The 26,646-nt window shown below is 28.8% G+C and overlaps 3 protein-coding genes and 4 non-coding genes across 7 annotated transcripts; 6 read left to right on the top strand and 1 right to left on the bottom strand.

The window, feature by feature from the left end:
• Positions 1-3,255: 3,255 nt before the first annotated feature.
• LOC124935937 (4-coumarate--CoA ligase-like 9) lies at positions 3,256-7,612 on the top strand. Its single transcript, XM_047476380.1, has 6 exons — positions 3,256-4,356; positions 5,896-6,085; positions 6,653-6,798; positions 6,883-6,950; positions 7,034-7,136; positions 7,225-7,612. The coding sequence occupies exons 1-6, from the start codon at positions 3,298-3,300 to the stop codon at positions 7,348-7,350; spliced, it is 1,692 nt and encodes a 563-aa protein (XP_047332336.1). The 5' UTR covers positions 3,256-3,297; the 3' UTR covers positions 7,351-7,612.
• Positions 7,613-11,844: 4,232 nt separating this feature from the next.
• LOC124934186 (malate synthase, glyoxysomal) lies at positions 11,845-13,931 on the top strand. Its single transcript, XM_047474678.1, has 4 exons — positions 11,845-12,252; positions 12,325-12,650; positions 12,718-13,048; positions 13,121-13,931. The coding sequence occupies exons 1-4, from the start codon at positions 11,857-11,859 to the stop codon at positions 13,778-13,780; spliced, it is 1,713 nt and encodes a 570-aa protein (XP_047330634.1). The 5' UTR covers positions 11,845-11,856; the 3' UTR covers positions 13,781-13,931.
• Positions 13,932-14,092: 161 nt separating this feature from the next.
• Positions 14,093-14,209, top strand: LOC124937125. The gene has a single exon (XR_007099236.1). It is a non-coding gene; the product is annotated as a U5 spliceosomal RNA (small nuclear RNA).
• A 905-nt stretch (positions 14,210-15,114) lies between these two features.
• Positions 15,115-15,230, top strand: LOC124937122. The gene has a single exon (XR_007099233.1). It is a non-coding gene; the product is annotated as a U5 spliceosomal RNA (small nuclear RNA).
• A 5,387-nt stretch (positions 15,231-20,617) lies between these two features.
• On the top strand, positions 20,618-20,733 carry LOC124937126. Its single transcript, XR_007099237.1, has one exon. It is a non-coding gene; the product is annotated as a U5 spliceosomal RNA (small nuclear RNA).
• A 935-nt stretch (positions 20,734-21,668) lies between these two features.
• LOC124937124 lies at positions 21,669-21,783 on the top strand. Its single transcript, XR_007099235.1, has one exon. It is a non-coding gene; the product is annotated as a U5 spliceosomal RNA (small nuclear RNA).
• A 1,333-nt stretch (positions 21,784-23,116) lies between these two features.
• LOC124934062 (glyceraldehyde-3-phosphate dehydrogenase GAPC1, cytosolic) lies at positions 23,117-25,626 on the bottom strand. The gene is made up of 12 exons (XM_047474530.1): positions 25,496-25,626; positions 25,374-25,397; positions 25,186-25,286; positions 24,843-24,958; positions 24,652-24,751; positions 24,411-24,557; positions 24,250-24,310; positions 24,063-24,160; positions 23,832-23,974; positions 23,665-23,748; positions 23,484-23,573; positions 23,117-23,378 (listed from the first exon to the last, which is right to left on the bottom strand). Exons 1-12 carry the CDS (start codon positions 25,497-25,499, stop codon positions 23,333-23,335), a joined length of 1,014 nt encoding a protein of 337 aa, XP_047330486.1. The 5' UTR covers positions 25,500-25,626; the 3' UTR covers positions 23,117-23,332.
• Between the last annotated feature and the right edge of the window lie 1,020 nt (positions 25,627-26,646).

Consider the following 26,646-nt stretch of genomic DNA (forward strand, 5'->3'; position numbering starts at 1 on the left):
TCATACAAGTTAGAGTCTCATTTGTTATTTATTTTCAAACCATGTATAATAATAAACTATTTATAACTTTGAGTTTCATATTTGTTATTTTAAATTATCTATAATTTTGTTTGATTTTTTTGTTTGAGAATCTTATTTGAGTGCAAATTTAATAGAGGTTGAGGATAACTTAATTAAATATAATTTTATTAATTAACTAATCTAAATTCAAACTAAACTTAAAAGATAAAAAAAAAAAAGGCAATTCAAGGAGGAAAATATTTATATCTATTATAGTTGCTTATCATATACTACACTCCTCTCATCATGACACTCATCAATCATCATCACCACCCTTACAAGCAAAGCAAAGCAAATCAAAGCAAAGCAAAGTAAAGCAAAGCAAAGGTGAAAAACCTTAAATAAATGACTCTTTTTGTCTCAAACTTTTATACAGAAATGGTTTTGGTGATGGTTAGTCTGAAACTTCTTGACCAATTTCAATAGAAGGTTGTAAATATATTGATCCAGAAGGAGGAGATGGCACCCATCAGCAGTTTCATCTTCTGGTTCATCTCTTACTTATCATCATCAGCAACAACAACTTTTTCAAATGCAGAATTAGAGCAGTCTAATGTGATCACCTATCACAACAGATTTCATGATCATGATTATCAAATCACTTCATCTTCCAACTGGCCTGGTCTTCGACACCCATATGATGCATTCTTCTTTCCATGAACAAATCAAGTTCAAGATCAAGCCGTCTACACCCATATGATGCATTCTTCTTTCCATGAACAAATCAAGTTCAAGATCAATCCGTCTACACCCATATGATGCATTCTTCCTTCCATGAACAAATCAAGATCAATCCTTCTACACCCATATGATGCATTCTACCTTCCATTAACAAATCAATATCAAGATCAAGATCAATCCAACTCCAGCTAGTGGTATAGATGTCTTGTACATATTCCCAAGTTATTTGGATACTAGGTATGAAGAACCCAAATGGAAACTTCATATTTTCAATCATCTATATATACAAGTTTGTTCTCTTAATCAATTAACTTTGATCCACTTAGTATATTTAATGGGGATTAATGATCATACCATTTGCTTTATTCACAATCAATTATAAAACATCACACTATATTAGCAAAATTTCTCAATAGGGTGGCGATCGAATTAAAGTTATGTTTAGAAGATTATAAAAAACATAAATTGCAATCTCGTCTAAGTAAGCTACTTATTTCCTACTATTGTTGTTTGTATTTTATAAAAAATCAAAACAATCATATTAGTTAAAAAAAAGTTGATCCAAATTTTGTTATTGATAAAAAAAATGTTACTTTCCACCTACAAAATTTATATAATTTAATCACATATTTTATATCAAACTAAAAAAAATTACTTTCACTTTTGACAATTTTAAAAAAGTGAAGGTGATAATGACAAAATGTTAATTTTTAACTAACCTCAATATTATATTATTTGATTGTTTTTATTAAGAGGATCATCTTTAATTAACAACAGTAAGTATTTTATTATTATGCTATAATAATCAAATATATTACTTTGATCATGATCTTTTATAAATTTCAAGTACTGTTTTTTAATAAAATTATATTATTATAAATTTTGTATCTATTAAAAATCACTAAAAATATTATAAAACAATAGAGAAAAAATATTGTAATTTAAATAATAATACCTTTTTTTATGAATAACAAATATATATTATAAATAATAATAGTAATGATAATACTGTTAAGTGAATAAAGAAAAGTCCATTTTAATAAAAAAAAATGTAAATTATCTAGTAAATTTCATATTACATTTTTATTTCTTATATGAATCATAAATTATAAAATATAAAATATATACGATAAATCTAATATCAATAACTTGTACTTTCTATTTCCTAATATTAATATTATAAACTACATAACTTTAACCTCAATATAATTTACACTTAAAATGTGATATATTTTTCTTAACTAATCCATCTATATAAGATTACATTTTTTTTTCTAAAGTATCATTTAATTTATACGATTATGTATAATAAATAAAATGTGAATTGCTGTTTAAATTCGAACTTAAAATTGTTTTTATTAAATAAGACTCAAATTTTGAATTTTGTTATATGGACTACAACTATAATAATTTTAGACATTTAAGGTATTTTCACAAATGAATAAATATTTGTCTTTTTAGTTCAATATTTTAAAATCAATTTATCAAAATTGTATAAACAAAATAACAATTATCTATTTTTTCGATTTTTTAATATATTTTCACACATCTCACATTCTTAAGATATTAAATTATATTAAACCGTTTTAAACATGTATATCTAAAAAAACACTAAATTTAAAATAAAAATACATTCAAATTGGTATACCGTATACAATGTTACGAAGTTATTTAAAAAAAAATATAAAATATAGATTTATTCAAATTTGATCAAATATTTTTTTTTTTTTTTTTTTGTTAGATTACACATTTTTTTAGTCATCTAAATCAATTTTAACAAATTAAAATGAGTAAATTTCAAATACAATACTCAATTTTAAAAAATACATTGATAAATTATTTAGAAAAACAAAAAATAATACATTAAAATAAAATAACTTGTTTTTATCAATTTCAGACAAATCTCAAATGACTAAAAACTTTCAAGTTGTATCAATATTGGAACCATTTGATAAAAACGAGTTAACTTCAAACCTCTCAATGAATAAAACTAGTTGTATAACTATATTATTAATATAATAAAATTATATTATAAAATATGACATTATTATTATATTACAATATTAAAAGAAATATATATTAAATATAAATTTGATTAATTATTTAAAATATAATAATTAAGAATATTAAATAATAATTTAATTAACAAAAAAATTATTTATCATCACTTTAATTGAAAGGCAAAAATGTAATTTTAACTTTATAGAATATTTTCCCAACTTATATAAAACACAAAATTAACAAAAACATTATTAACTTGTACTAATTTAAACTAATTATGTCATTAAAAATGTTCATTATTTATTACATTTCGTACCTCATTTTGCTACTATAGAACTATTTGACTTTATACTATTTTAGACGAAAATATATATTAACAACCATGAAAAGTTCAAGTTTGATTTTTTTTATCTAATTAAATAACTTTTATTTATATCAAATAAAAATAAAATATCACTTTTTAATTATAATAATATTAATTTACAAAATGCTATAAATATGTGTGAACATCCAATTCGTATATATTATCAGATTTTGTGGATAAACCAATAATAGATGGTTGAGATGACGACGGCAGTTTATCCGATTGATCGGAAAAGCGGTTTCTGTTCAAAGACGACGACCTTTCACAGTCTCCGGCCGGCGGTCCATCTACCGCCGCCGTCTCAATCCATCTCTCTCGCTGAATACACTTTCTACCTCCTCCATCAAACCACCGCCGGCGCATTCACCTCGTCCTCTCCGCCGGAGACACCTTTCCTCATCGATTCATCCACCGATCGTCGTCTAACCTACTCCGATCTTCTCCAACAAACAAGATCACTAGCCACATCTATTCAAACTCTTGTACCTTCTCTGTCAAATAACGATGTTGCTTTCATCCTCGCTCCACCGTCGATTCACATTCCGATTCTCTACTTCGCTCTGTTATCGATCGGCGTCACTATCTCTCCGGCGAATCCACTCGCAACTGAATCCGAATTGGCTCACATGATTAAGATCAGTAAACCGGTTATCGCATTCGCAACTCGAGAAACATCTAGTAAGTTACCTTCGTTTCCATTCGGTACTGTGTTAATCGATTCAACAGATTTCAACAACATGATGCAATCCAAATCCAATCACAAATCGCTTAATCGAGAGGTTAAAATCAACCAATCCGATTCAGCGGCTATACTTTATTCATCTGGTACAACTGGACGAGTTAAGGGAGTCGAATTGAGTCATCGGAACTTCATAGCGATCATCGCTGGAATGTACTATCTCCGTAGGCCAAGAGATGAGACGGAGAATGTTACGAATCCTGTTTCCTTATTCCCGCTTCCTCTGTTTCATGTATTTGGATTTTTTATGCTTGTTAGAGCGGCGGCAATGGGAGAAACCCTAGTTCTTATGGAGAGGTTCGATTTCGAAAGGATGTTACGGTTTGTGGAGAAATATAGAGTTGAGTATATGCCTGTATCTCCTCCGCTTGTGGTTGCGTTGTCTAAATCGGACATTGTTATGAACTACGATCTCAGTTCGCTTAAGATTCTTGGCTGCGGCGGAGCGCCGCTGGGGAAGGAGGTGGCGGAGAAGTTCGCCGTTCGTTTTCCCGACGTTGAGATAACTCAGGTAAGCGCGTGTTCTTCAATCTCGCTAAATCTAATTGGTTTATTTGATTATAAGTAATTGCATGATTAGGGAAAATAAAATCTTATTAATTAATTAATATATATTTTTTTGGCTTTTTCTGGTGAATTAATAAAATATTGATTAGGTTCAAAATATGTGGTCAAGTTTTCTCAAGTTGTCAGCATAGTATATTTTCATCTTATATTATATTATCTTATAGTAAATTAATAATAATAAAATTGTAAAATATTGGATTATATGAATTTAAATTTAAGGGCTTGTTTGATGTGGGTTATTTTGTAATAATATATTTTTGGAAAAAAAAAGTATGGTTAGATTAAATTGATTGATCCTTACCATGCATAGTCTACTTTTTTTCTTTCTACAATTAGGGCTAGTTTGATATTGGGTTTTCATGAGTTTTTCTGAAAAAATAAATAAAGTTATTTGAGATATGTTTAGAATGAATTACTAAAATATTTTTTATTTAAAATTTCAATTTATTAAGAATAAAGTAATATTATTTTAATATTTAGATAGTAAATAATAAATTAAGTAATTTGATGCCTTGTTTGGTAGAGAGTTTTTAAAATAATTATTTAATAAGAAAATTGATTGGTGATGATTTTAAGATTTTAAAATAAAATGTATTATTGTATTTTAGTTCATAAGCATAATGAAATGAAGAGTAAAATTATATTTGATTAGGTTGAAATTATTTAAAAACTCTAGATTAAAAAGAGACTAGTGTTATAGATAGTTTGTAAACTAAAAGACCTTCATCAAGTCTTTTGAGATAAAAATTGATTTTTTTTTAAAAGCCCAGTTTCATATGATTTTAAAAAAATAATTGTTTCTTTAAGTATATATTACCCAGTTTCATATGATTTAAAATTATAAAATTATTTAAATAAAAGATAATTTGATATATTGTTTAGTAAACATATAAATTTGATTGTTGAAAAAAAAGATACGGATGTTTGGATTTTTGGGTAAAAGCTCCAAAAAGTTTTAATGAATACAGAATTTGAAGTGTGACTAAATTGGATGATGTAGACATCTGCTAGACTTTTATGTGTTTTAATTCCAAAGTGCCAGTCACATCATATAGACATTAAATTTGGATAGATATACAAGTAAACTACGTAACACATTTTTTAGCCCTCTCAAGTCCCAATCAAAACCGGACCCTTTAGAAGTTAGAACATCCAGATCAGAAAACCACTAGAGAAGCCATTAATGACATTACAACTGTAGCCAGATTGTGAGATGGATAGTTCAATAATAGAGTAATGATATGGAACGGAAACTAAACTGGGAAAGAGGACGGGGAATGACGTGGCATCACATAGTTGACGGAAAAAATGATAAAAACGATGAGAAAAGATAACAATTTTGTTATTTTTTCCACCAATCAATTGTGTTACGTCATTCCCTAGTTCAAATTTTCGCCCTACCATTTTTCTTTGTTTTGATAATTGGATCCCAAGTTTTACTTTTTATGAATGCATCTAACCTGGTTTCTTATTTGATTACTAGGGATATGGTTTGACTGAGACTTCAGGTGCCGCGACAAGAATGATAGATGTGGAAGAGACAAAGCAATATGGATCTGCTGGCATGCTTGCTGAGAATACAGAGGCCAAGATAGTTGATCCGGGCTCTGGAGAGGCATTGGGGCCAGGACAAAGTGGTGAAATATGGTTGCGAGGACCGACCATCATGAAAGGTGACACTTCTATGACCTGAATCTCCACTTCTAAGCTTTTGTAGAGAAGATAAGGCTTGTTAAAGACAATAATAATAGTTGGGCAAAAGTCCTTTACTATTCAACAACAACTAATACATGTCTTCTTCAAAAGAAATGAATCAATTAATGGTTACATTTCTCCTGTTTTTCTCATTTTTCTTTAAACAAGGCCTAAGGAGAAGGTGGTTTTCATTTAGTTTTTCTTTTTTGTTTATGTTAAAAAATGCGTTTTATTTACCATGAACATTGTTGTCACAGAAATCAAAATTCAAAACAAAAGGAAATCTCCCTATAATAAAGTTCATGTAAGAGAAACAAAGTACATAACAAGAGAGGGAACAAAGAAAACCATAAGTACATCTTGTGTCTACAATCAGAACATGATTACAACAGAATTGGATGTACTATTGCATAGGATCCCAAATACAGATGAAACTCTGGCAATAAATTAGTCTCATCCAAATAAGAGTTAAAAATTCCCTGGTTATCAGCAAGAGAAAACTTTTTTTCTGCATTAGTGGATTTATTTTCCATTTTAATTCACAGGTTACATTGGAGATAAGGAAGCAACTGTTGCAACAATGGATCCAGAAGGATGGTTAAAGACTGGTGATCTCGGTTATTTCGACGAAAATGGTTTCCTTTACATTGTTGATAGGTTAAAAGAATTGATCAAATACAAGGCTTATCAGGTAAGTGGTGTGATTATCAAATTTAATTTGTTTTTTTCATTTGCTATGATGGTATATATAATCATGCATTCATCATGCTTACAGGTTCCCCCAGCCGAACTGGAGCATTTACTTAATACTCATCCTGAAATCGCTGATTCGGCTGTTATTCCGTATGCAATACTCAATCAAACCTCATGAATTTGTCTCAAACGCTTTCTTGATCTTTTGTTTTTATTATTTGAAATTGAAACAGGTATCCTGATGAAGCGGCTGGAGAGATTCCAATGGCTTATATTGTGAGGAAACAGGGGAGTAGTATCAGTGAGGGACAAATCATGGAATACATAGCTAAACAGGCATAATTCTTGATTCTGATCAAATATATTCATCATAAAATATAATAACAATAATAACAATGATGGGATTATGTTTGGTTTTGTGCAGGTTTCGCCTTATAAAAAGATTAGAAAGGTTGCATTCACGGCTGCTATACCGAAATCTCCTACGGGGAAGATACTGAGAAGGGAGCTTGTCAACCATGCTGTTTCTGCGGTTTCTTCTAGACTATGATCGTGTCCAGTCCATTGTTTATGCTATTCATATAACTTCAAATTGGTAATGAGTCTATTTAAGGAATAAGAATGAAGATTCACAAATCCTGTTGAAAGTAAATGCACAGGTAAATGTGGTTCTAGTTTGTATTTGTTTTTCAACTTTCTCATGAACCAGCACTGGAGTTAGTTCTGCTGAGGAATTTGCTCGTGTTGGAAAAATAAATAACATTATTAGTACCAAAAATATACAAATAAATATTTAAACAATTTTATGTCTATTACATTTTTTTTATCCTGAGATTACTGCAGTGTGTGAAAATTCATCCTATCCAAGTTGAGTTGCTCCTTTAACCAAAGTTAGTTTTTAATTTCATTTTAGCATTATTATTAGGTTATGCTTCCTGATTTAACCAATAGTTCAAAGTGATAATAATTATTTAACCAATTGTTCGAGTTATAAGAATTGTGTTTAATAGATCAAATATAATTTAAAATATTAATGCTTCACCCGAGTTTGATTCAAAAGTTGTTGTTGAGTTTTGTAGTCTTATTCATCATTTTGAAGACGAATCCATGATATTTGGTCCGGTCTAAGCAAACTCCGAAAAAAATTAACCGAATCGATAAAAAAACGATTGAACCGAATTCTGGCCTATTCATAATTTCAGTACCGACCTTGACCGGTTAGGTTGGCGATTTAAATAATAAAAAATTGATAATTTAACCGATATATACCTATTTTGTTATAACTTTTAACAAATGTCATTTTATCCTAGTGCTCAATGTTGAACTTAGTATGTTTTTTTCCATAATTCAAATCTTGGTACACATGTATATTTTGTTTTATATGTTTGATGTATTTTTTTTTTCTAAAACTCAATTTAATTAATATTTTAATATATATTTTTAAGTTAAGTAGTCAGTTTATTACTTAATCTATTAGAATTTTATTATAAAAATTAAGTAGTTTTTCATTTTTAATTTATTATATATATTTGATATTTATTTTTATAAAATTCAATTAATTTTTTAATTCTTTAGTTTATTATTATATTTATTTATTTACTATTATAAAACTCTTAACTATTTTATCATTATTTAATTTATTATATTATATTTATTTTTTTAACGATTAAATTGATAAATTGTACTTTAATCGTCTACAAACTTATACTTATGAAGATTTTGAAATCGATACCAAATTCAAACTGAATCAATTATCCTACTCTAACTATAATTAGGGACGAATTGAAGTGCAAGTAAAAAATATATATATATATATATATAAATATTTTTATTTTTATTAGTTAAAAAGTTGGGTGATGGTCATGGTGTCATAGACACTGATAGAGAAGAAATCGAAGAACATGACCTTAATTAGTTCTCATGTACCTCTTTCTCTCTCATGTCAAAATATAATTTACTATTTTCTACTTTACTTTTATTCTATTTTTTTTACTTATTTTCTCTTAATATATATTTAAATGTCTTAATAAAGTGAAAAGTTGATAGTTTATTCAGATAAAATATATATAAAGTAATTGAATTATTTTTTTAATTGGTTAATATGATACTTATAGATAAATAGATAAATAGTATGAATAAATTTTGTTTTCATACAAATAATGTTTTAGGTGATAAATAAAGAGGTAAACAATTTTATTTTTGTAAAAACTTAATATGTTTGGAGACAAAAATAATATCGTTATAAAATATTTAGCTTACTTATTTATAAATTTAAAAGTGTTAGAGTTTATTTTATTTTATTATTATCATCTATATTTTTGCTATAATTTATGAGTTTGTTTTATACCAACTTTGTTTATGTGCTGTTCGCGCCTGCCTTCGCTGCTTTTAGCACTATGCGTAAAAAAGCAAAGAGTACTTTTAAGTATTTTCAAAACTTTTGTCTGTCTATCAAATTATAATTTGATTAAGAAATATCGATTATTGAATTTCACAATTTCCCGAACGTAATAACATTTTGATCGAAACATATCATAATTGTCGTCGTTCCATCTATGCACATTACCTATCACGATATGTTTAATGATTTTGATTTATTTAGTCTTTATTATTAAAAAAAATATTAATTTGGACGTTATCATTAGGTGAATATGAATATAGAAATAAACCTTAGATAATATATATAGTTTAAGAATTTATTTTAAATTTTCAATTTAATTGAAATGTTGTTTAAACGAGTTTTTTTTTTTGTGTACGCATTTACCATTTTTAAGAATTATTCTATCACATTATATTAATATATATGCTATAGATGAGAATTTTTTGTCTTCTTAAATTTATGAAAATTTCTTTAACTAAATGTAATATTTTTTTTATTTTTTTTAGCAATAAAACAATTAAAAGTTTACAATAAAAATAAAATAAAATAAAATGGAAGATGCCTCTAAATTAATTGTTTGACATTTGTATTGAATTGGATTTAATTAAAAATTTAAATTATTTGAACTTTATATATATCATTTTAAGCCCACCTCAAATCTAATTTTTTTGTCTGTCCCTAACTATAATAAATGTTCTAACTGTGGTTGACCAATTCTACCTAGCTAAACACAAACAAACATCTGGTTAAATTATGTATTTTTGGTTCGTATCGCAATCGACCCATTTAACCTGATTAATAAACCAATTAAAAATGGTTTAACTATAATGACCCAAAGTAGATGGGTCAATTCATTTATAATTTTATTTTATAAAGTTTTATGTTTAGCATTTATTAGTTAGGCTAATGTTAAATATTTTAATTTGAATTATTGAATATATAAATGTTTACATTAATATAATTCAACCCACTCACTTGTGGTTCTGAATCTTCAAACCTGAATTGTCACCCTTTTAACTCTAAAGTTTTTTTTGTCCCAATTTAAATAACTCGAACTTTAACTATTTATTCATCAAATTACTTAATTTTATTAATTAAAATATTAAAATATTTTAAATTTTATTTATATATATCAATACCCGTTAATATTTTCACGAAAAAAATAATACTCAACTTCTAAAAAAGAAAAAATACCAAATCATTATTTTTTTCCATTAGACCAAATTATTCAAATAACCCCGAACAAATCCTACCAAAAATGGTGATCTACAAACCAATTTTATTTTCTATTCAATTCAAAGCAAAAGTAATGCTTCCTTGCATTCTAGAGATTTTAAGCCTTTACAACTTTGTAAATTTAAAAACAAAAGTAAATAGATAGCATTTTACTCAAATAAATAGGGATAATTCAAAAAATGGTATTCCCAATAAAAGGCACAACTATCAATGAATAATAATATGTAAATAAATATTGCCCCATCCCTTAGCTTATCTCATATTATCGGTCTCATCTCTATCTTCAATCCCATTTCGTCATCATCTACGTCCCTCTCCTTCTTTATCTACTAATTAAACTCATAATAAAAATATTGAGGATTATTAGTCTAATAAATATTGAAAATATATTTTAATAGAGGAATGATAGAGAGCGCGACTTTGAGACAGCGACTGAGAGCGCGATGCCTACGTGATGTGCTACGTGGGTTAACAGGTAGAATATTCTCTTTTTATTAATTATTTTATCTCTATTCTTATTAATTAATTTCTCTCTCCTCTTATTAAATAATTTCTCTCTCTATCTCTACAAATTAATTTATCTCATTTATCCATATTCTCACGATTATTATTTTACTCATTTATTTGATATTTATTATCTCTCGTTTAACGTTTAAAATAAATCAATAATTTACAACAAATTCTCACATGAAATATTTTAATAATATGTTTAAATAAATTCTAAACCCTAAACCTTAAACCCTAAACTCTAAATCCTAAACTCTAAAACCTAAATACTAAATTCTAAACCCTAAACCCTAATTAATATCAATGATTAGTTGAATTATGAATTTATCTATTTTATTTTTATTTTATTTTTATGACTTTTCAATTCCTTTATTTATCAAATATTTTTTATGGCCTCTTTTTTCTTTTTTTTATTATTTTTTTTATATTGACTTATTAATATTTTTTTAGTTTTATTACTTATAAATAAATGTTTATCTAATATTTATATTCTCACGATTAATTATTCTCTCCAGTAACTAATTATTAATAATATGAGAGAGAAAATAATTAATAAAAGGAGAGAGAATATATTCTACCTGTCAACCCACGTAGGCACACCACGTAGGCATCGCGCTCCCAGTCGCTGTCTCAAGTCGCGCTCTCTGTCATTTTTCATTTTAATATATGTTAATAAATATAAAATATTGATGATTCAAAAAGTATAATTTAGTAACTGCATAAAAACATATTAATAATGAATAATCATCAAATTATATATTTTTTAACAAAAAAAATTAAAATTAAACCACACATGTCAGAAATAATGCTACTTGTCATCTTAATTAAAATCTTAATTGCCACGTGGAACCCTCCAAATTCTTCCTATAAAAAAAACAGAGCACTTCATGATAAACACACACAACAGAAATTGAAAGAAAAAACAGAGTAAATATGGAAGGAGTCGGTTCATATACTAATTACAACGGTACACAATCATCGACCAAATCCTTAAGCTACGATGTTCCAGCCGGAGTTGATATCAGGGGTCGTCACGATCAAGAATTTGCCAAAGTTCTAACCAAGGATGCTCTTCAATTCGTCGCTGATTTACAAAGAGAGTTCAGGAATCACATCAAGTATGCTTTGCAGTGCCGTAAAGAAGCCAAGGCAAGGTACAACTCCGGTTGCCGACCGGGGTTTGATCCATCGACTGGAAATATTAGAGATGGTGACTGGCTTTGTGCACCTGTTCCGCCGGCAGTGGCTGATCGGAGAGTTGAGATAACTGGACCGGTTGAAAGGAAGATGATTATTAATGCTTTAAACTCTGGGGCGAAAGTTTTCATGGTAATTCATTATTAGTAGGAAACCCATTTTGGATATTGATTTTAAACTGTGATTTTGGGTTTGGTTTGACAGGCTGATTTTGAGGATGCTTTGTCACCGACTTGGGAGAATTTGATTAGGGGTCAAGTTAATCTTAAGGATGCTGTGGATGGGACTATAAGTTTCAATGATCAGGCTAGAAACAGGGTTTATAAGCTTAATGATCAAACTGCGAAACTCTTTGTTCGTCCTAGAGGATGGCATCTACCGGAGTCACATATTCTCATCGATGGTGAACCTGCCGCCGGTTGTTTGGTTGATTTTGGTCTCTATTTCTTTCATAACTATGCCGCATTTCGTAGGAACCAGGGTCAAGGGCTTGGACCTTTCTTTTATCTACCCAAAATGGAACACTCGAGGTAATAAACATTAAACATTCTTGGGTTTGGTTGGTTCTTGGCTTATGGAATTGTTATTTATGATCAGGGAAGCTAGGATATGGAACAATGTGTTTGAAAAGGCGGAGATGATGGCTGGAATAGACAAAGGAAGTATCCGAGCCACGGTTCTGATTGAAACTCTACCTGCTGTCTTTCAAATGGACGAAATCCTCTACGAGTTAAGGGACCATTCTGTCGGTCTCAATTGTGGTCGTTGGGACTACATTTTCAGCTACATTAAGACGTTTCAAGCTCACCCAGATCGTCTCCTGCCCGACAGAGTCCAGGTTGGAATGGCTCAGCATTTCATGCGTAGCTATTCCGATCTCCTCATCCGCACCTGCCATAAGCGCGGCGTGCACGCCATGGGAGGCATGGTTGGTATATATTAATTTTTCGAAAAAAACAGAATTTGTTTATCATCTCTTTATTGGTTGTTATTGTAACAGGCTGCACAAATCCCTATCAGGGACGACGCAACCGCGAACGAGGCTGCGATGGAGTTGGTTCGAAAGGATAAACTTCGAGAGGTGAAGGCGGGGCATGACGGGACATGGGCAGCTCACCCTGGTTTAATCCCTGAAATCGCGAAAGTATTTGATGAACACATGGGGAGTAACAAAAACCAAATCAAAACTCATACCCGGGTAGACGCAGTTGCACTTACTGAAGAAGATCTTTTGCAGTTACCTAGAGGTGTTCGAACCATGGAAGGTCTTAGGTTGAATACCCGTGTGGGTATTCAGTATTTGGCTGCTTGGCTTACTGGAACAGGGTCGGTTCCTCTTTACAATTTGATGGAGGATGCTGCGACTGCTGAGATTAGTCGAGTTCAGAACTGGCAGTGGATTAAGTATGGTGTGGAGTTGAATGGAGATGGGCTGGGAGTGAATGTGACTACGAGTCTGTTTGGGAGAGTTGTCGAAGAGGAAATGGAAAGGATCGAGAAGGAAGTGGGGAAGGAGAAGTTTAAGAAGGGAATGTATAAAGAAGCTTGCAAGATATTCGTAAGGCAGTGTACTGCTATTGAGTTGGATGATTTTCTCACATTGGATGCTTATAATAACATTGTTGTTCATCATCCTTTGGGAGGAGGGTCTAGGCTTTGAATGAAGAAGGGTCTCTGTTAAGGTTGTTTGAGTTTGTTTTCTGGTGTTTTGGTTTATGTTTGATGAATAATAGAAACCTGAGCTCTATTGGGTTGTAATATTATTGTAAGTTTTTAAGTGTTTATCTGTTTAATAAATTAAGAGTTTGTTTATGTGGAGTATTCTTATGCATGCTTTCTTGTTTGTTAATCATTGGAATATACTATGGGAGGGAGAGACTGAAGTAGACTTGTCCCACATCGTTTAGAACTAAATAATTGTTGAAGGACTTATACTATAAAGATATCTGCTGCTCTTTTATTTAATATATGCAGCCGCGCTCTGTGCACAAAGCGAACTATTCTTTCGCCTTTTACTAAAGAATACCGTGTGCACGCAGCAATTAAGTGGCATACACCTATTTTTGGAGGGCCTATCTGAAAAAGGTAGCCCCATAAATATTAGTTTTCAATATTTAATGTTTATAACACCATAAATACTAGTTTTCAATATTTAATGTTTATAACAGTAGCTTGAACAATAGGTTCAAAATAGTAAATTGACTCTATGTTTTTGCTTTTCTACTCAACTAATTAACTCCAACCAGTAATTTTATATCAAGAATTTTCCCTCTTATACTCAAGAAAGGAATACAAAAGAGATTAGATTAGCCACAGCTTGAACTTTTGTGAAAACTTACATACATCCCTGAATTCAGCCAAAGTCAAAATTACTTTTATATAATTCCTATCAAATTTTGAAAATTTATTTTTTTAACTAAAATACAAAGAATCTCAATTACCCTTTTAAAATTGAGATAGAAGCCAATAGTAATCTGCAATAAGGCAGACAAGATCAAAGAGCTAGAATACAAAGTTCCCATCTAATAAATAAAGGCAGGGGAAAGAAATTGATTCGAAAGATAGTTATAAATTTATAATCTGTAATCTGACTAAAATAGGAATTTTTCAATAGAGGATTTATTAGACTGGTATTTAGATCTGAGTATTCATCTCTTGTTTCTTTACTCAATCAGCTCTTTCTGCAACACTTGTATAATTTCGTAGTTATACCTTTCATGTATTACAAAACCTATACTGAAATGAAATTTACAACAATAGACAGATAATATACAAAAAGCCAAAAGCCAGGCTTAATCATCTCCTCCACCCATTTCTTGCCGGAGACGGTTTGTGAGATTTTGTAGGTTTATAAATTAAATATGGAGAGAGAGATAAGATAAGAATAGTACTCTTAGTTCATATTTAGAGTTCGTCCCACATCGGTCAGAAAACAACCCTATAAATCCTCCTTACACTATAAAGACGTAGGCTGCTTCATAATTTAAATCATGCAGCCGCGCTCTGTGCACAAAGCGAACTATTCTTTCGCCTTTTACTAAAGAATACCGTGTGCACGCAGCAAATAGTGGCATACACCTATTTTTGGAGGGCCTGTCTGAAAAAGGTAGCTCCATAAATAAAAGTTTAATATTTTATTATTTTTTCTTATATATAAAACCATCTGTTTATTTTTATTTAAATATTTTTTTAGGATTGTTTTCTTTAACATTTGATTATACGATTTTCATATCCTATTTTATATATATAGAGTTACTTTCTTAACTTTTTTTTATTCAAATATATTTATCTTTTATTTTTCAAGACTAATTATCATGGCCACATAAATATGTGGAATACAGCTGGGATCATAAATGTTTTCCAATTCAATATCATCCACTAATTTAAGTCATCAATATCATCCATTTTAAGTTTTGTTTGCAACACTTGACTTTAAAACTCTTTACTTATCTCTATATATAAATGCACATTGAATTTGTATGTATTCATCCTCCCAAACCATATCTAAAAACTTGTGGCTAATTCCTTCAGCAAAGCAATGGAGATATCTTTTATAATGTGGCTGCTTCTTATAATCATTATTCTGCACTGCTTTTCCATTCAATTTCATCAGGTTCTCTCATCCTCCTCATCGTCTAATTTTAATCCCAATAATGTCCTCATGAACAATGTCATATTTTGCTCCAATTCAAGCTTTATGTTTACAGTTGTTTACTATATATGGAATGATCTGGAACAATGGAAGAAATGTTTATATAGGATTTCCAAATGATGTAAAATTCATGTTGTTCTAATCTGAATAATGAGGCTATATATGTCCTCATAATCTTTAAACTCACTCTCACAAAGACGAAGGACAATTAGTCTAGAGAGGTGGGCGATCTTATTTAGATTATTAGAATTAGAATTTGAATTTGAATTGGAGCAAAATAAGACGTTGTTCATGATAACATAGATTATTTAGGATTAGAATTAGATGATTAGGAGGAGGAGGAGAGAACCTAATGAAAATTGCATGGACAAACATTGCAGAATGATGATGAGAAGCAGACACACATTATAAAGTATATCTCCATTATTGTTGAATTTCTGGAAATTAATCCACACTCATTCATACTCAGGTTATGACTTATTATATATAAGAGGAGGATTAATTTAATTTACTTACAATTTCAGTAAGCATTTATAGAGATATTATCTCATAGTTAATTATTTCTCTTGTCACAACAATATTAAGAAATTATTATTGAGGAAAACTAAGTGCTATTTAATTATTAGTTACTATTGCTAGTCAATCAGCTATGAATTATTTCGCACCCACTACATACTATATATTATGTCTTGTCTCATTGTCGTTATATTATAATTAGCCTAATTAGATAAAATTAATTATTTCTTTTATGACAAACAATACATAGCTAGAAATTATTATTGAGGAAATCTAAGTACAACTACTCTGAGTTATTGACTTATTTAATTATCTCACCCACTTCATACACAAATGGGACCAAAAGACAAATTATTGATGTGAAATGATGAGGTGTTATTCATATTATTTAAACTCCCACTGAGAATAGATGAATTTATAATTTATTGAGTTCCTAAAGAATTTTATTTTAGCAGATTCAAAGAAGAGTTTTACTCCTTTTCTTATATATGCACCAATATAAGAAAGTGTTATTTTTCTTTCGAAAGTTTAAATTACATCTAAAATATAAATAAAATACAAACAATCACTATATATAGTATATATTATAACAAATGAGTGAGCGATGTATCTAATTTTTATTCCGAAATCTGTCAATCTGCGTCTATCGGGCATTTGAAAAACACTCAAAATGATTTTGGTTACTTTTATATAAAAGTGACTCAATGAAGGTTACCTTTCATGTATTTTAATATCTTTAACGATGACTTCCAATGTAGAATATTAGGTTGATGCATATGTTGGCTTAGTTGTTGAATATAAACCTAGCTAATAATAGGTCTCTTAAAATTAAGACATGTAGATCAATTTGTCAATTCATCTTTTTTTATTTTTTACGATCTTTCAGGATGTTATATCCATGTTCCAGTTTAACACCTTCTCACATTGGTGTTTTTTTTTTTTTTTTTTTATTCTAGTTTAGCATTGTTTCATTAAAAATGTCTAATATGTATTTGTATTGTTTAACACAGATATTATCATTGAATCTACCGATTTCCAGTCAAATAAAGAACTTAACATCTTCAAGATTTTTAATTAAAAAAACTTTTAACATTCTCAATTTTAGTCAAATTATTACCACAAATCAACATTTTATTATCATATATAACCAAAACAGTAATCAAATTTCTTTTACACATTAATAACAAACAGTTGTAATGAGATGCTTGAGAAAAAACATAAAATTATCTTATTGGTAAATTTAACATTCCACTCCTTAGAAAACTGTTTAAGTTCATATATAGATTTTTAATCAATTTATAAATTTTTCATTTTTCAGCTTTATCACATCCTTCAAACCAATCATTTAATATTTTCATTTAAAAAACAATGTAAAAAGTATTATTATTAACATCTCCTAAATGAAAATGTTTTGCAGTAAATAAGGCTAAAACAAGTTTTAAGGTGACAGTATTTGCAACAGGTGGAAACCCGTCTTTTATAATATATCTCTTCTCTTTGATTATATATATATATTTATTTTTATTTATTTTTTTATGTTTAGGCGTTTAAGCTCAAGCAAATACTAAATACTACTGATATTTAAAAGAAATTATTTTTGTTTCCTGATATTTAGACGAAAATGTTTTTAGGGACATAATGACCTTTATTAATATTCATTATATAGTATTTTTGTCCAAATTAGTAATTTTTTCTCTAATTTTTCCCTTTCTTAAAAATTCTCATCGTCATATACAATTAGCTCAGGTAAAAGCTCATTAATTTCATATAATAATGATCTTCCATTTTCATTGTTATTTTGACCATTTATTTCTGGATCAGTTTGTGAAAATAAATTGAGAAGCAACTTTTGAAATATTTTGATATGGACAACCTATTCCTAGCTAGATAATCAAAAAGTTAGAGTATTATTTATGTCATTATTCTTTTTGAGAGTGTCTTCTTTTTTATGATTAAATTTATAAAAAATAATATACTTTTAAAAAACAATTACATCTCTTATTGTGAATATTTTGTTTTTCTTGAAGTCATAGAATTTGTATGTTTTTTTTTTTTTTTTCTATTTGATATCCTAGAAACACAATCGGATATTAAATTTGAATTTGTTTTTAAACTATAATAAAGACATCGGAATGTTTCTCTTTTTTAGAATTTGAAATAATCTATTAATAAGATTTATTGTCATTAAAATTGAAAAAGTTTAAAATTTGATTGATAAATTAGATTGAAGAGATATTGTAACTTGTAAAAGATGCATATGTTTTTTTCTACCTCCTATTTTATTAGATAGGTAAATACATGAATTTTTTCATAAAGAATTCCCAATTATTTAAAAGAATATTTGCATATGAAATTAATAAATTCATTCCATCAGTCCTAAAAGTTTAACTCTGAATTATATTGAGTTCTAATAATTTTAAAGAAGTTAAGTTGTCACAAACTAATTTTTATTTTCAACTAAAAAAAGTTTAAATACATTTACTAAAATAATAACTAACGTGAAAACACAGTGAAAACTTTAGAACACGTTAAAGCATACATGATTATATAGTTGCCTATGTATCCATTACCCATAACTGTTCTTTATTTTGAATCATAATTTGTTTTTAAACAGTTATGAATTTTATTAAAAATATTTGAACAAAATAGTGATGATCAGAAGAAGACTTCAACTATTTTTTTTATTTTTTTTTCAATATTCATCTTTTGATCTTATTCTTCAACATCAAATGGTGTAGATGTCATATTTGTAGACTTTTTTTTTCTTTTGTATCACGATTTTCTCTCCACCAATTAGGATATAATCTTGAAACAATCTTATTGTAGATGATCCATGACTCCACAAAATGTGCGATGAAAACTGTTTTTATAATTATTTTATTTATTGATTTTGTTTCCTCCAACCTTTAACGATATAACATTATATTTCACATGTTCTTGGGTCACATTACTAACCTGTCTTTGTTTTTTATACAAATATCAAAGTTGCATAAACTCTATTGATATATATAGTAGAAGTTCATACACTAATATTGATTTTTTACATAATTAAAAGAATCATAAAGTTCATTCAAAATTGATTCAACACTTTTATTATCTTGTTCTTCAACCTGGTATAAAATATGACAACATTTATTAATTTGAATCATACAGTCACGAAACTTATCCGAACGTATATTTATCTTTGAAAAATAAAGTTCAAATTCTCCAAAATTATACTTCATAAAACATTCATATTTCTTTGTGCAGGTGGAAAAAAGATTGTTAATTTTTGACTTAAAAATTGTATTGATGTGAACAAAATTTGATTTGATTTACTAAATGGTGAATCTGCTCTCATTAACAAGACACCTAGTTGACCCATCAATAAAACTTTCTATTGATTTTTATCCTAAATTCTATTCAAATACTTCAACTCTAAACTCTAACTAATATAGATTCTGTCATTAAAAAGAATTATGACTATCGACATGTTAGGCTATCGTGTGTAGAAATACAAAGGATTATATGTAATTTGTGTTATTACCATTATCGATTTCATTATCTTTTTTTCTTTCAGATTTCTTCTTTTTAAAATCTCCTCTACATCCTCGTTTTCTTCAGTTCTTGTCGGAGTCTGTTTTACTTACTCGTTGATTTTTCTTAAAGATTTAATACCATGTAAAATTACGATGTGTTCTTGATATAATCAACACTATAATATATCTGCAAAACTCCGATCGATTATAGATAAGTTAGGATTTAGATGATATTAAGTCGGTAACAAATTTTACAAAACATTTGCAATCCCGAGGAACTTACTCCCTTTCTATATATGCAATATCTTTATACTTTATTTTAATGTTTAAATCACATTTAAATTGTAAATTATAAACCAACAAATTAAAATATATTCTAACAAATGAGTTAACAACATATCTAATTATTATTTTTTTTTGATAATTTGGATCAAAACCATGCGATCTTGTATGTAATAGGTCAAAAACACTTTTAAATTAAACAGGACGAGTTAACAAAAGATAATTTCATAAAAATATGTGTAGACCCATATAAAAAACAGTAAATAAATAACAATAAACATAATTGGAACCATAAAAAAATGATGTTCTCCTCTTATTCTGGGAATTGGTAGAGATGTATTGGATTTGACAATACATTTTAGTACATAACCTAGGACATGTATCATGCATGATGCAAGCAATAAATTAAACAGACGAGAACAGTACCCTGAATTCATAATTATAAGTTCGTCCCACATCGATCAGAAACAACTCTCTACAACCTCCTTACACTATAAAGACGTACGCTGCTTCACTAATTAAACCACGCAGCCGCGCTCTGTGCACAAAGCGAACTATTCTTTCGCCTTTTACTAAAGAATACCGTGTGCACGCAGCAATTAAGTGGCATACGCCTATTTTTGGAGGGCTTATCTGAAAAAGGTAGCCCCATAATTAATAGTTTACAATATTTAATCTATATTCAAATTAAGATCATCTGTAACATGTCTATGTTGCTAAATTATTTAACCACAAGTGAAAATCTTTTAATTACGGAACTTAGATTCAGCTGAAGCATATCCCTTATTTGGTTTTGGAATTCCTCCCTTATTGTTCTTGGAAAAATCTTCAGCAAAATCAAGTTAATTTCCTTCATTAAATCCCAGAATTCATCGTAGGAATATGTTATTAATCTAGATGTTCTTGTCGAATGTTAAAGTTGCATCACCGAATATTTAGCCTGTCCATTCGTTTGTGTAGATGAATTTCTTTAAAATATCAAAAATCTTAAATTGGATTCCGACTAAAACAACTTAAAATTGAAATTAAGTGGCATACGCTTGTTTTATAAGGGATATCTGTTTTGATAGCCCCACAATTCTAAATTTAAAGTATTTATCTGTTTAGAATCTAGTCCCCTCAGCACTACAATTAATATAGAAATTTTAAACAACAAATTACAGAAAATCTCGTTGAATACAAGAAATGGGTGTTAATGTCTAGGGCCATTTCTTCAAAGAAAGGACCACATAGAAAAAATGAATATAAATAAATTTTCTTAATAATTGAATCCATTATGTTCAAAAAATAAATAAATAATCAACTAAGTTCAATTATTTTTGTTAACCACGCATAATTTTTTTTGACATTAGTTAAAAAAAATATAGTTTTTTTAGATGGGTTATATATTACTAATTCATACCTATTGAATTTCGTTAGTGAAAGACTTGTGAGGAAGAAGACTGAGAATATGAGATAAGAGAGATGTGAAGATGACTCTGAAGTCTGAAATATATCTGTCCCACATCGATCAGAAACAACTCACCCAACAGAGACTTCCACTATAAACTATTCCGCTGCTTGTTCCATCCAAATCATGCAGCCGGGCTCTGTGCACAAAGCGAACTATTCTTTCGCCTTTTACTAAAGAATACCGTGTGCACGCAGCAAACAGCGGCATACACTTATTTTTGGAGGGTTTATCTTTCTAGATAACCCTAAAATTTTTAGTTTACAAATTTCATTATCATTCTCTCACTCAAAAATAAATATTCTATTTTCATTCTTCTTTATGATCATTCCTATTTTCCATTGATTTTGAGAATGTTCATATACATTTAACATAAAAGAATGTAAGGTTGTTTAGTAGAAGATGAACATTTTATTTTTTCACTTGATTCATTGAATAATCATTCTGTTAAGTCCAAAAATTTCAAGTTTCTTCAATTCTCTTCTTCATGAGAAATGATGTTCTCTTTTCCATGGTCAATGGACTTAGTAAGCATCAATTTTTATTTCCCCTAGATTATGTTAGATAAGTATATTCCTGTTACTTTGTATTCTTGATTTTACTATCTATGGGTGCTATATTTGCTGTTTTGGTAATTGCAGGTAGGGGTGCCTGAGTAGGTCGTGAGTAGAGATTGGCCCTCAAGTTCAATTAATTGGTCTATCTCTTCTCTTTTTGACCGGACTTAAATAGCTCGATTTTGTAATCGATTCGAGTTTGAGGTTTATATTTCTAGTAGCTTAATTTACAAATATTATGAATATAAATATTATACATATATCTTATATATAATATTGTAAAAACTTGAAAAGATTTTAGTATAAAAACTATGCTAGAGAGAAAAATATTTACATAATATTATCCACATGTATAACTTAGCAACAAACATGATAATATCAATATATAAATTATAGTTAAAAATAATTAAATTACATACTCATATGCTCAAGGTTATTATATTATCAAAATATGATGCAATTTATTTATACTTAGCTTTATTCATTCCAATTCCAGTTTATGTTAATAGAAATAAAATTGTGTTTAAATGCATAATATGAATGATTGTAATTTTATTTATTTATTATTATTATTTTATTTTTTTTCAAGAATTTCACCAATGTTCTGATCCTCCATTTCCACAACTTATGGTTTGTTATATATATTTTCATGAGTGATGTCTTTGATGAGTATACAAATTGAGAAATATGTTAAAAAACCCTAATTAAAGGCAAAAATTGTATAGTTTTATGTTGATTATTTTATTAAATAATCAGAAGTAATTTGAAGACTTTTATTGTTATATTCTGGAACTTGAACAACTGATACATGTACAACAACCATGACTCAAAAGACTTGTGTCTTGTGTAATTTGTTAACTGTATGTTTTTTTTTTGGTAACCTGTTGACTAGCTGAAGAACTTGATAAAATTCCTAACCAGTTTAACATGTTTTATAACATTATTCCGTCAAATATTAGATGAAGAACCGAATTTTAAATAAGCAAGAAAAAACAAGAAGTAATAATAGAGAGAGATGATATGAGAAAAGAAACAAACTAGCAAATATTTTTGAAACAGCCAAAAAGCTGTGGAAACGACATAAGTACGTTTCTTCATTGAGGAAACCCAGAGAAACTTGTTCAAAAACAACTCCATAATAATAAGAGAATTAAAAAGTTAACATCTTTTATTATTCCAACTCTACTAACTTTCCAATCCCAACACTTCAAAACAGCCGCAGCACCAAAAACATCATTTAAGCGCTCTTGGACATGTGGACAATCAAATCAACCACACGGGTACTGCAAAACCAAACAAAAATCAAAACCAAAACCGAATTAACACAAGTTCAAACAAATATATACAATGTTTATTGATTGTAGCTTCATGAAATTGTTAATATTTACCTGTAACCCATTTCGTTGTCATACCAAGACACAAGCTTGACATACTTGTCATTCAAAGCAATTCCAGCCTTAGCATCGAAGATGCTTGACCTGATGATTCATCATTCATAAACCATTCAATCAAAACCCAAAACCCAAAACATAAATCTGTTTAACAATATAAAATGCCTGTTTTACAGACCTGTTGTCACCAACAAAGTCGGTGGACACAACTTCATCTTCGGTGTAACCCAAGATACCCTTCATCTTTCCTTCAGATTCCTCCCTGAGAAACAAAAAAACTATTAGCTTGAATTCCTCCTAAACAACATTTTATATCTAAAATGAATAATGAAAACACATTCTTACTTGATGGCAGCCTTGATTTGATCATAGGTAGCAGCTTTCTCAAGTCTAACAGTCAAATCAACAACTGAGACATCAACAGTTGGTACACGGAAAGACATACCAGTCAACTTTCCATTAAGAGCAGGCAACACCTTTCCAACAGCCTAACAAATATAAACACACACCCAAGATTAACCAATGTTCAAACAAATTAAAAATTGGTTAAACATAAAGAACTCAATGTATACATACCTTAGCAGCTCCAGTGCTGCTAGGAATAATGTTGAAAGAAGCAGCTCTTCCACCTCTCCAGTCCTTGCTTGATGGTCCATCAACAGTCTTTTGGGTAGCTATAATCAACAAGAATAAGAGAATCCATTAATAAAAAAACTCAACCCAAATCAAATCAGATTATAAAAAGACAAAAACAAGTGCTCACCAGTGATGGAGTGAACTGTGGTCATAAGACCCTCAACAATACCGAATCTGTCATTGATGACCTGCAATAATCAAACAAATCATTTATAAATTTAGAAAACTTATTAACCTTGGAAATACAAAATGAAGAAAAGCAAGCCACCAAAGAACAAAGAAACAAACCTTGGCAAGAGGTGCAAGACAGTTGGTTGTGCAACTAGCATTGGAAACAATGTTAATGTCAGACTTGTACTCAGTCTCATTAACACCCATAACAAACATAGGAGCATCTTTGCTTGGTGCAGAAATGACAACCTTCTTAGCACCACCCTAATAACATTAAATCACCACCATAAGCAAAACCATTTCACATCATTATAATAATAAAAGGGTTCTTGACTCCAATCAATTAATAGAAACAAACCTTCAAATGAGCAGCAGCCTTGTCCTGGTCAGTGAAGACACCAGTGGACTCAACGACATAGTCGGCACCAGCCTCACCCCATGGGATCTCCTCTGGGTTCCTATACAAAAAATTTATAAACAATTCAATAAACAAATTTATCTAAAGAAATTATGATTCAATAATTAGTTTATCTGAAATAGAATGTAAACCTTGAGCTGAAAATAGTGACCTCCTTGTCACCGAAAACAAGGGTCTTGGCGTCCTTCACTCTAACATCAGAGTGCTTCCAGTGTCCATGAACAGTGTCATACTTGAACATGTAGACCTACAATCATTTCAATCACTTAAATAACAAATTTGACTTCTTCCCCGAGTACTATAATTCCATAAATTAACTAGCTTTTGGATTTACATAAAATCTAGATCAAGATCCATAGATCAATAAGACAGACGAACAGATCCACATGCAGATCTTAATCAAAAGAGATCTCAATACGACTAACTTGAACATGCAGATCTAATAAACAAAACTAGATCAACAGATTTATATACCATGTAATCAGTGGTGATGAATGGATCATTGACGGCAACAAGTTCAACATCATCCCTCTGAAGAGCAACTCTAGCAACCAATCTTCCGATTCTTCCGAATCCTACAAAATTCAGATGACCCACATAAAAAAACATGTTTTTTTCTTAGATCTACAATACAAACTATGTTATAAAGTCAGATCTATTACCATTGATTCCGATCTTAACCTTTCCTGCAAGATTAAACAAAAAAACAAAGATCAGATCACAGTTGATTGACTACAAACACAATGAAAACAAAACAGAGAGATCAAACAATGATGTTTCTTACCCATTCTAGAAATTTGATAAGCGATTAGATCAAAGAAAAAGAGAGTGAATAATGAGGCAGAAATGAATAATGTGTTTAGGGTTTGAAGAAAGAAGAGTATATATATAGGAGAAGTGAGTGGTCTCAAGTGAGTGGTTTTGTTTATTGTTCAAGAAAAGGGAAATAAAAAGTAAAACCAAACAAATCCTTGGAGATTATATTAGATATAGAGGATCCATGGTAATTTAATGTGTATCCGTAAGTTTAAACCGTTGGATTAAATGAAGACATAAACAATGACGTGTTTGGAGTGATGATAACCGTTGATATGATATATGTGGGTCCCATAAATGGCGGAATATTCGAGAAGATACTTATTTTTATAAAATGACCGTTCGCTATTCTAACGGCCAAGCATTCCCATTGTTTTTTTTTTACCCACATATTTACTGCCACTAGTTTTTATATTTAATTAATATATTTTATTACCATTTATAATAAAATTCAAAATTAGAAGTAAATATATAATAAAGATTGTTTCCTCATTTTTATTATGAATTTTTATAATATTTAAAAGCTTGGAACCTTTCTTCAATAATACACTAAGATTTATTTAAATAATTTTGCAAGGTGAATTACTTTTTTTAAATATATTTAAAATGTATTAATAAATAATAATAAAAAAATTAATAAAAATAATTTTATTAATAAATTAGGTGACTGATTTTGAGTAATATTTGATTATGGTTTAATTTAAGAACAAAATTAACCAAATAAGGTTGATATTGGGTTATTTAAGATTTGTTTAATTTTAAAAAAAGTTTTTGTTTGTTAAAAATGTAAGAGATTTGAAATTTGTTTAAAATAAATCTTTATATTTATAATTTAAATTTATAAAAGTTAAGTAAGAGTATTTTGATATTTTTATTAATAAATTAAGTTATTTTTTTGTTATAATGATATAACTTAAGTGACCCATATAATTTTAGAAAAAATCAAAATAATTAAAAATTAAACTAGTTAAAAATGTTTTAAATTTTATTATTACAAAAAAAAAAATCTTAAATTATATATATATATATATAATAAAATTAGTACTGTTTTTGTAAGGAATAAGCTATAAAATCTTTTTTTTTGTTTGAATAGATTAAAATTTAAAAATATATAAAATA

The sequence above is a fragment of the Impatiens glandulifera genome, chromosome 4 (assembly GCF_907164915.1).
Source record: "Impatiens glandulifera chromosome 4, dImpGla2.1, whole genome shotgun sequence".
NCBI classification, from domain to species: domain Eukaryota; kingdom Viridiplantae; phylum Streptophyta; class Magnoliopsida; order Ericales; family Balsaminaceae; genus Impatiens; species Impatiens glandulifera.

Excerpts from the sequence above, each read along its gene's own strand:
- LOC124934186 (XM_047474678.1), top strand. The coding sequence starts at position 11,857 with ATGGAAGGAGTCGGTTCATATACTAATTACAACGGTACACAATCATCG. Across the intron at positions 12,253-12,324 it reads CTGGGGCGAAAGTTTTCATG|GCTGATTTTGAGGATGCTTT; the intron begins GTAATTCATTAT and ends TTGGTTTGACAG. Across the intron at positions 13,049-13,120 it reads TGCACGCCATGGGAGGCATG|GCTGCACAAATCCCTATCAG; the intron begins GTTGGTATATAT and ends TTATTGTAACAG.
- LOC124934062 (XM_047474530.1), bottom strand. Across the intron at positions 24,311-24,410 it reads GTCTTGCACCTCTTGCCAAG|GTCATCAATGACAGATTCGG; the intron begins GTTTGTTTCTTT and ends TGATTATTGCAG. Across the intron at positions 24,161-24,249 it reads CACAGTTCACTCCATCACTG|CTACCCAAAAGACTGTTGAT; the intron begins GTGAGCACTTGT and ends TGTTGATTATAG.
- LOC124935937 (XM_047476380.1), top strand. The coding sequence starts at position 3,298 with ATGGTTGAGATGACGACGGCAGTTTATCCGATTGATCGGAAAAGCGGT. Across the intron at positions 4,357-5,895 it reads CCGACGTTGAGATAACTCAG|GGATATGGTTTGACTGAGAC; the intron begins GTAAGCGCGTGT and ends TTTGATTACTAG. Across the intron at positions 6,799-6,882 it reads TCAAATACAAGGCTTATCAG|GTTCCCCCAGCCGAACTGGA; the intron begins GTAAGTGGTGTG and ends TCATGCTTACAG.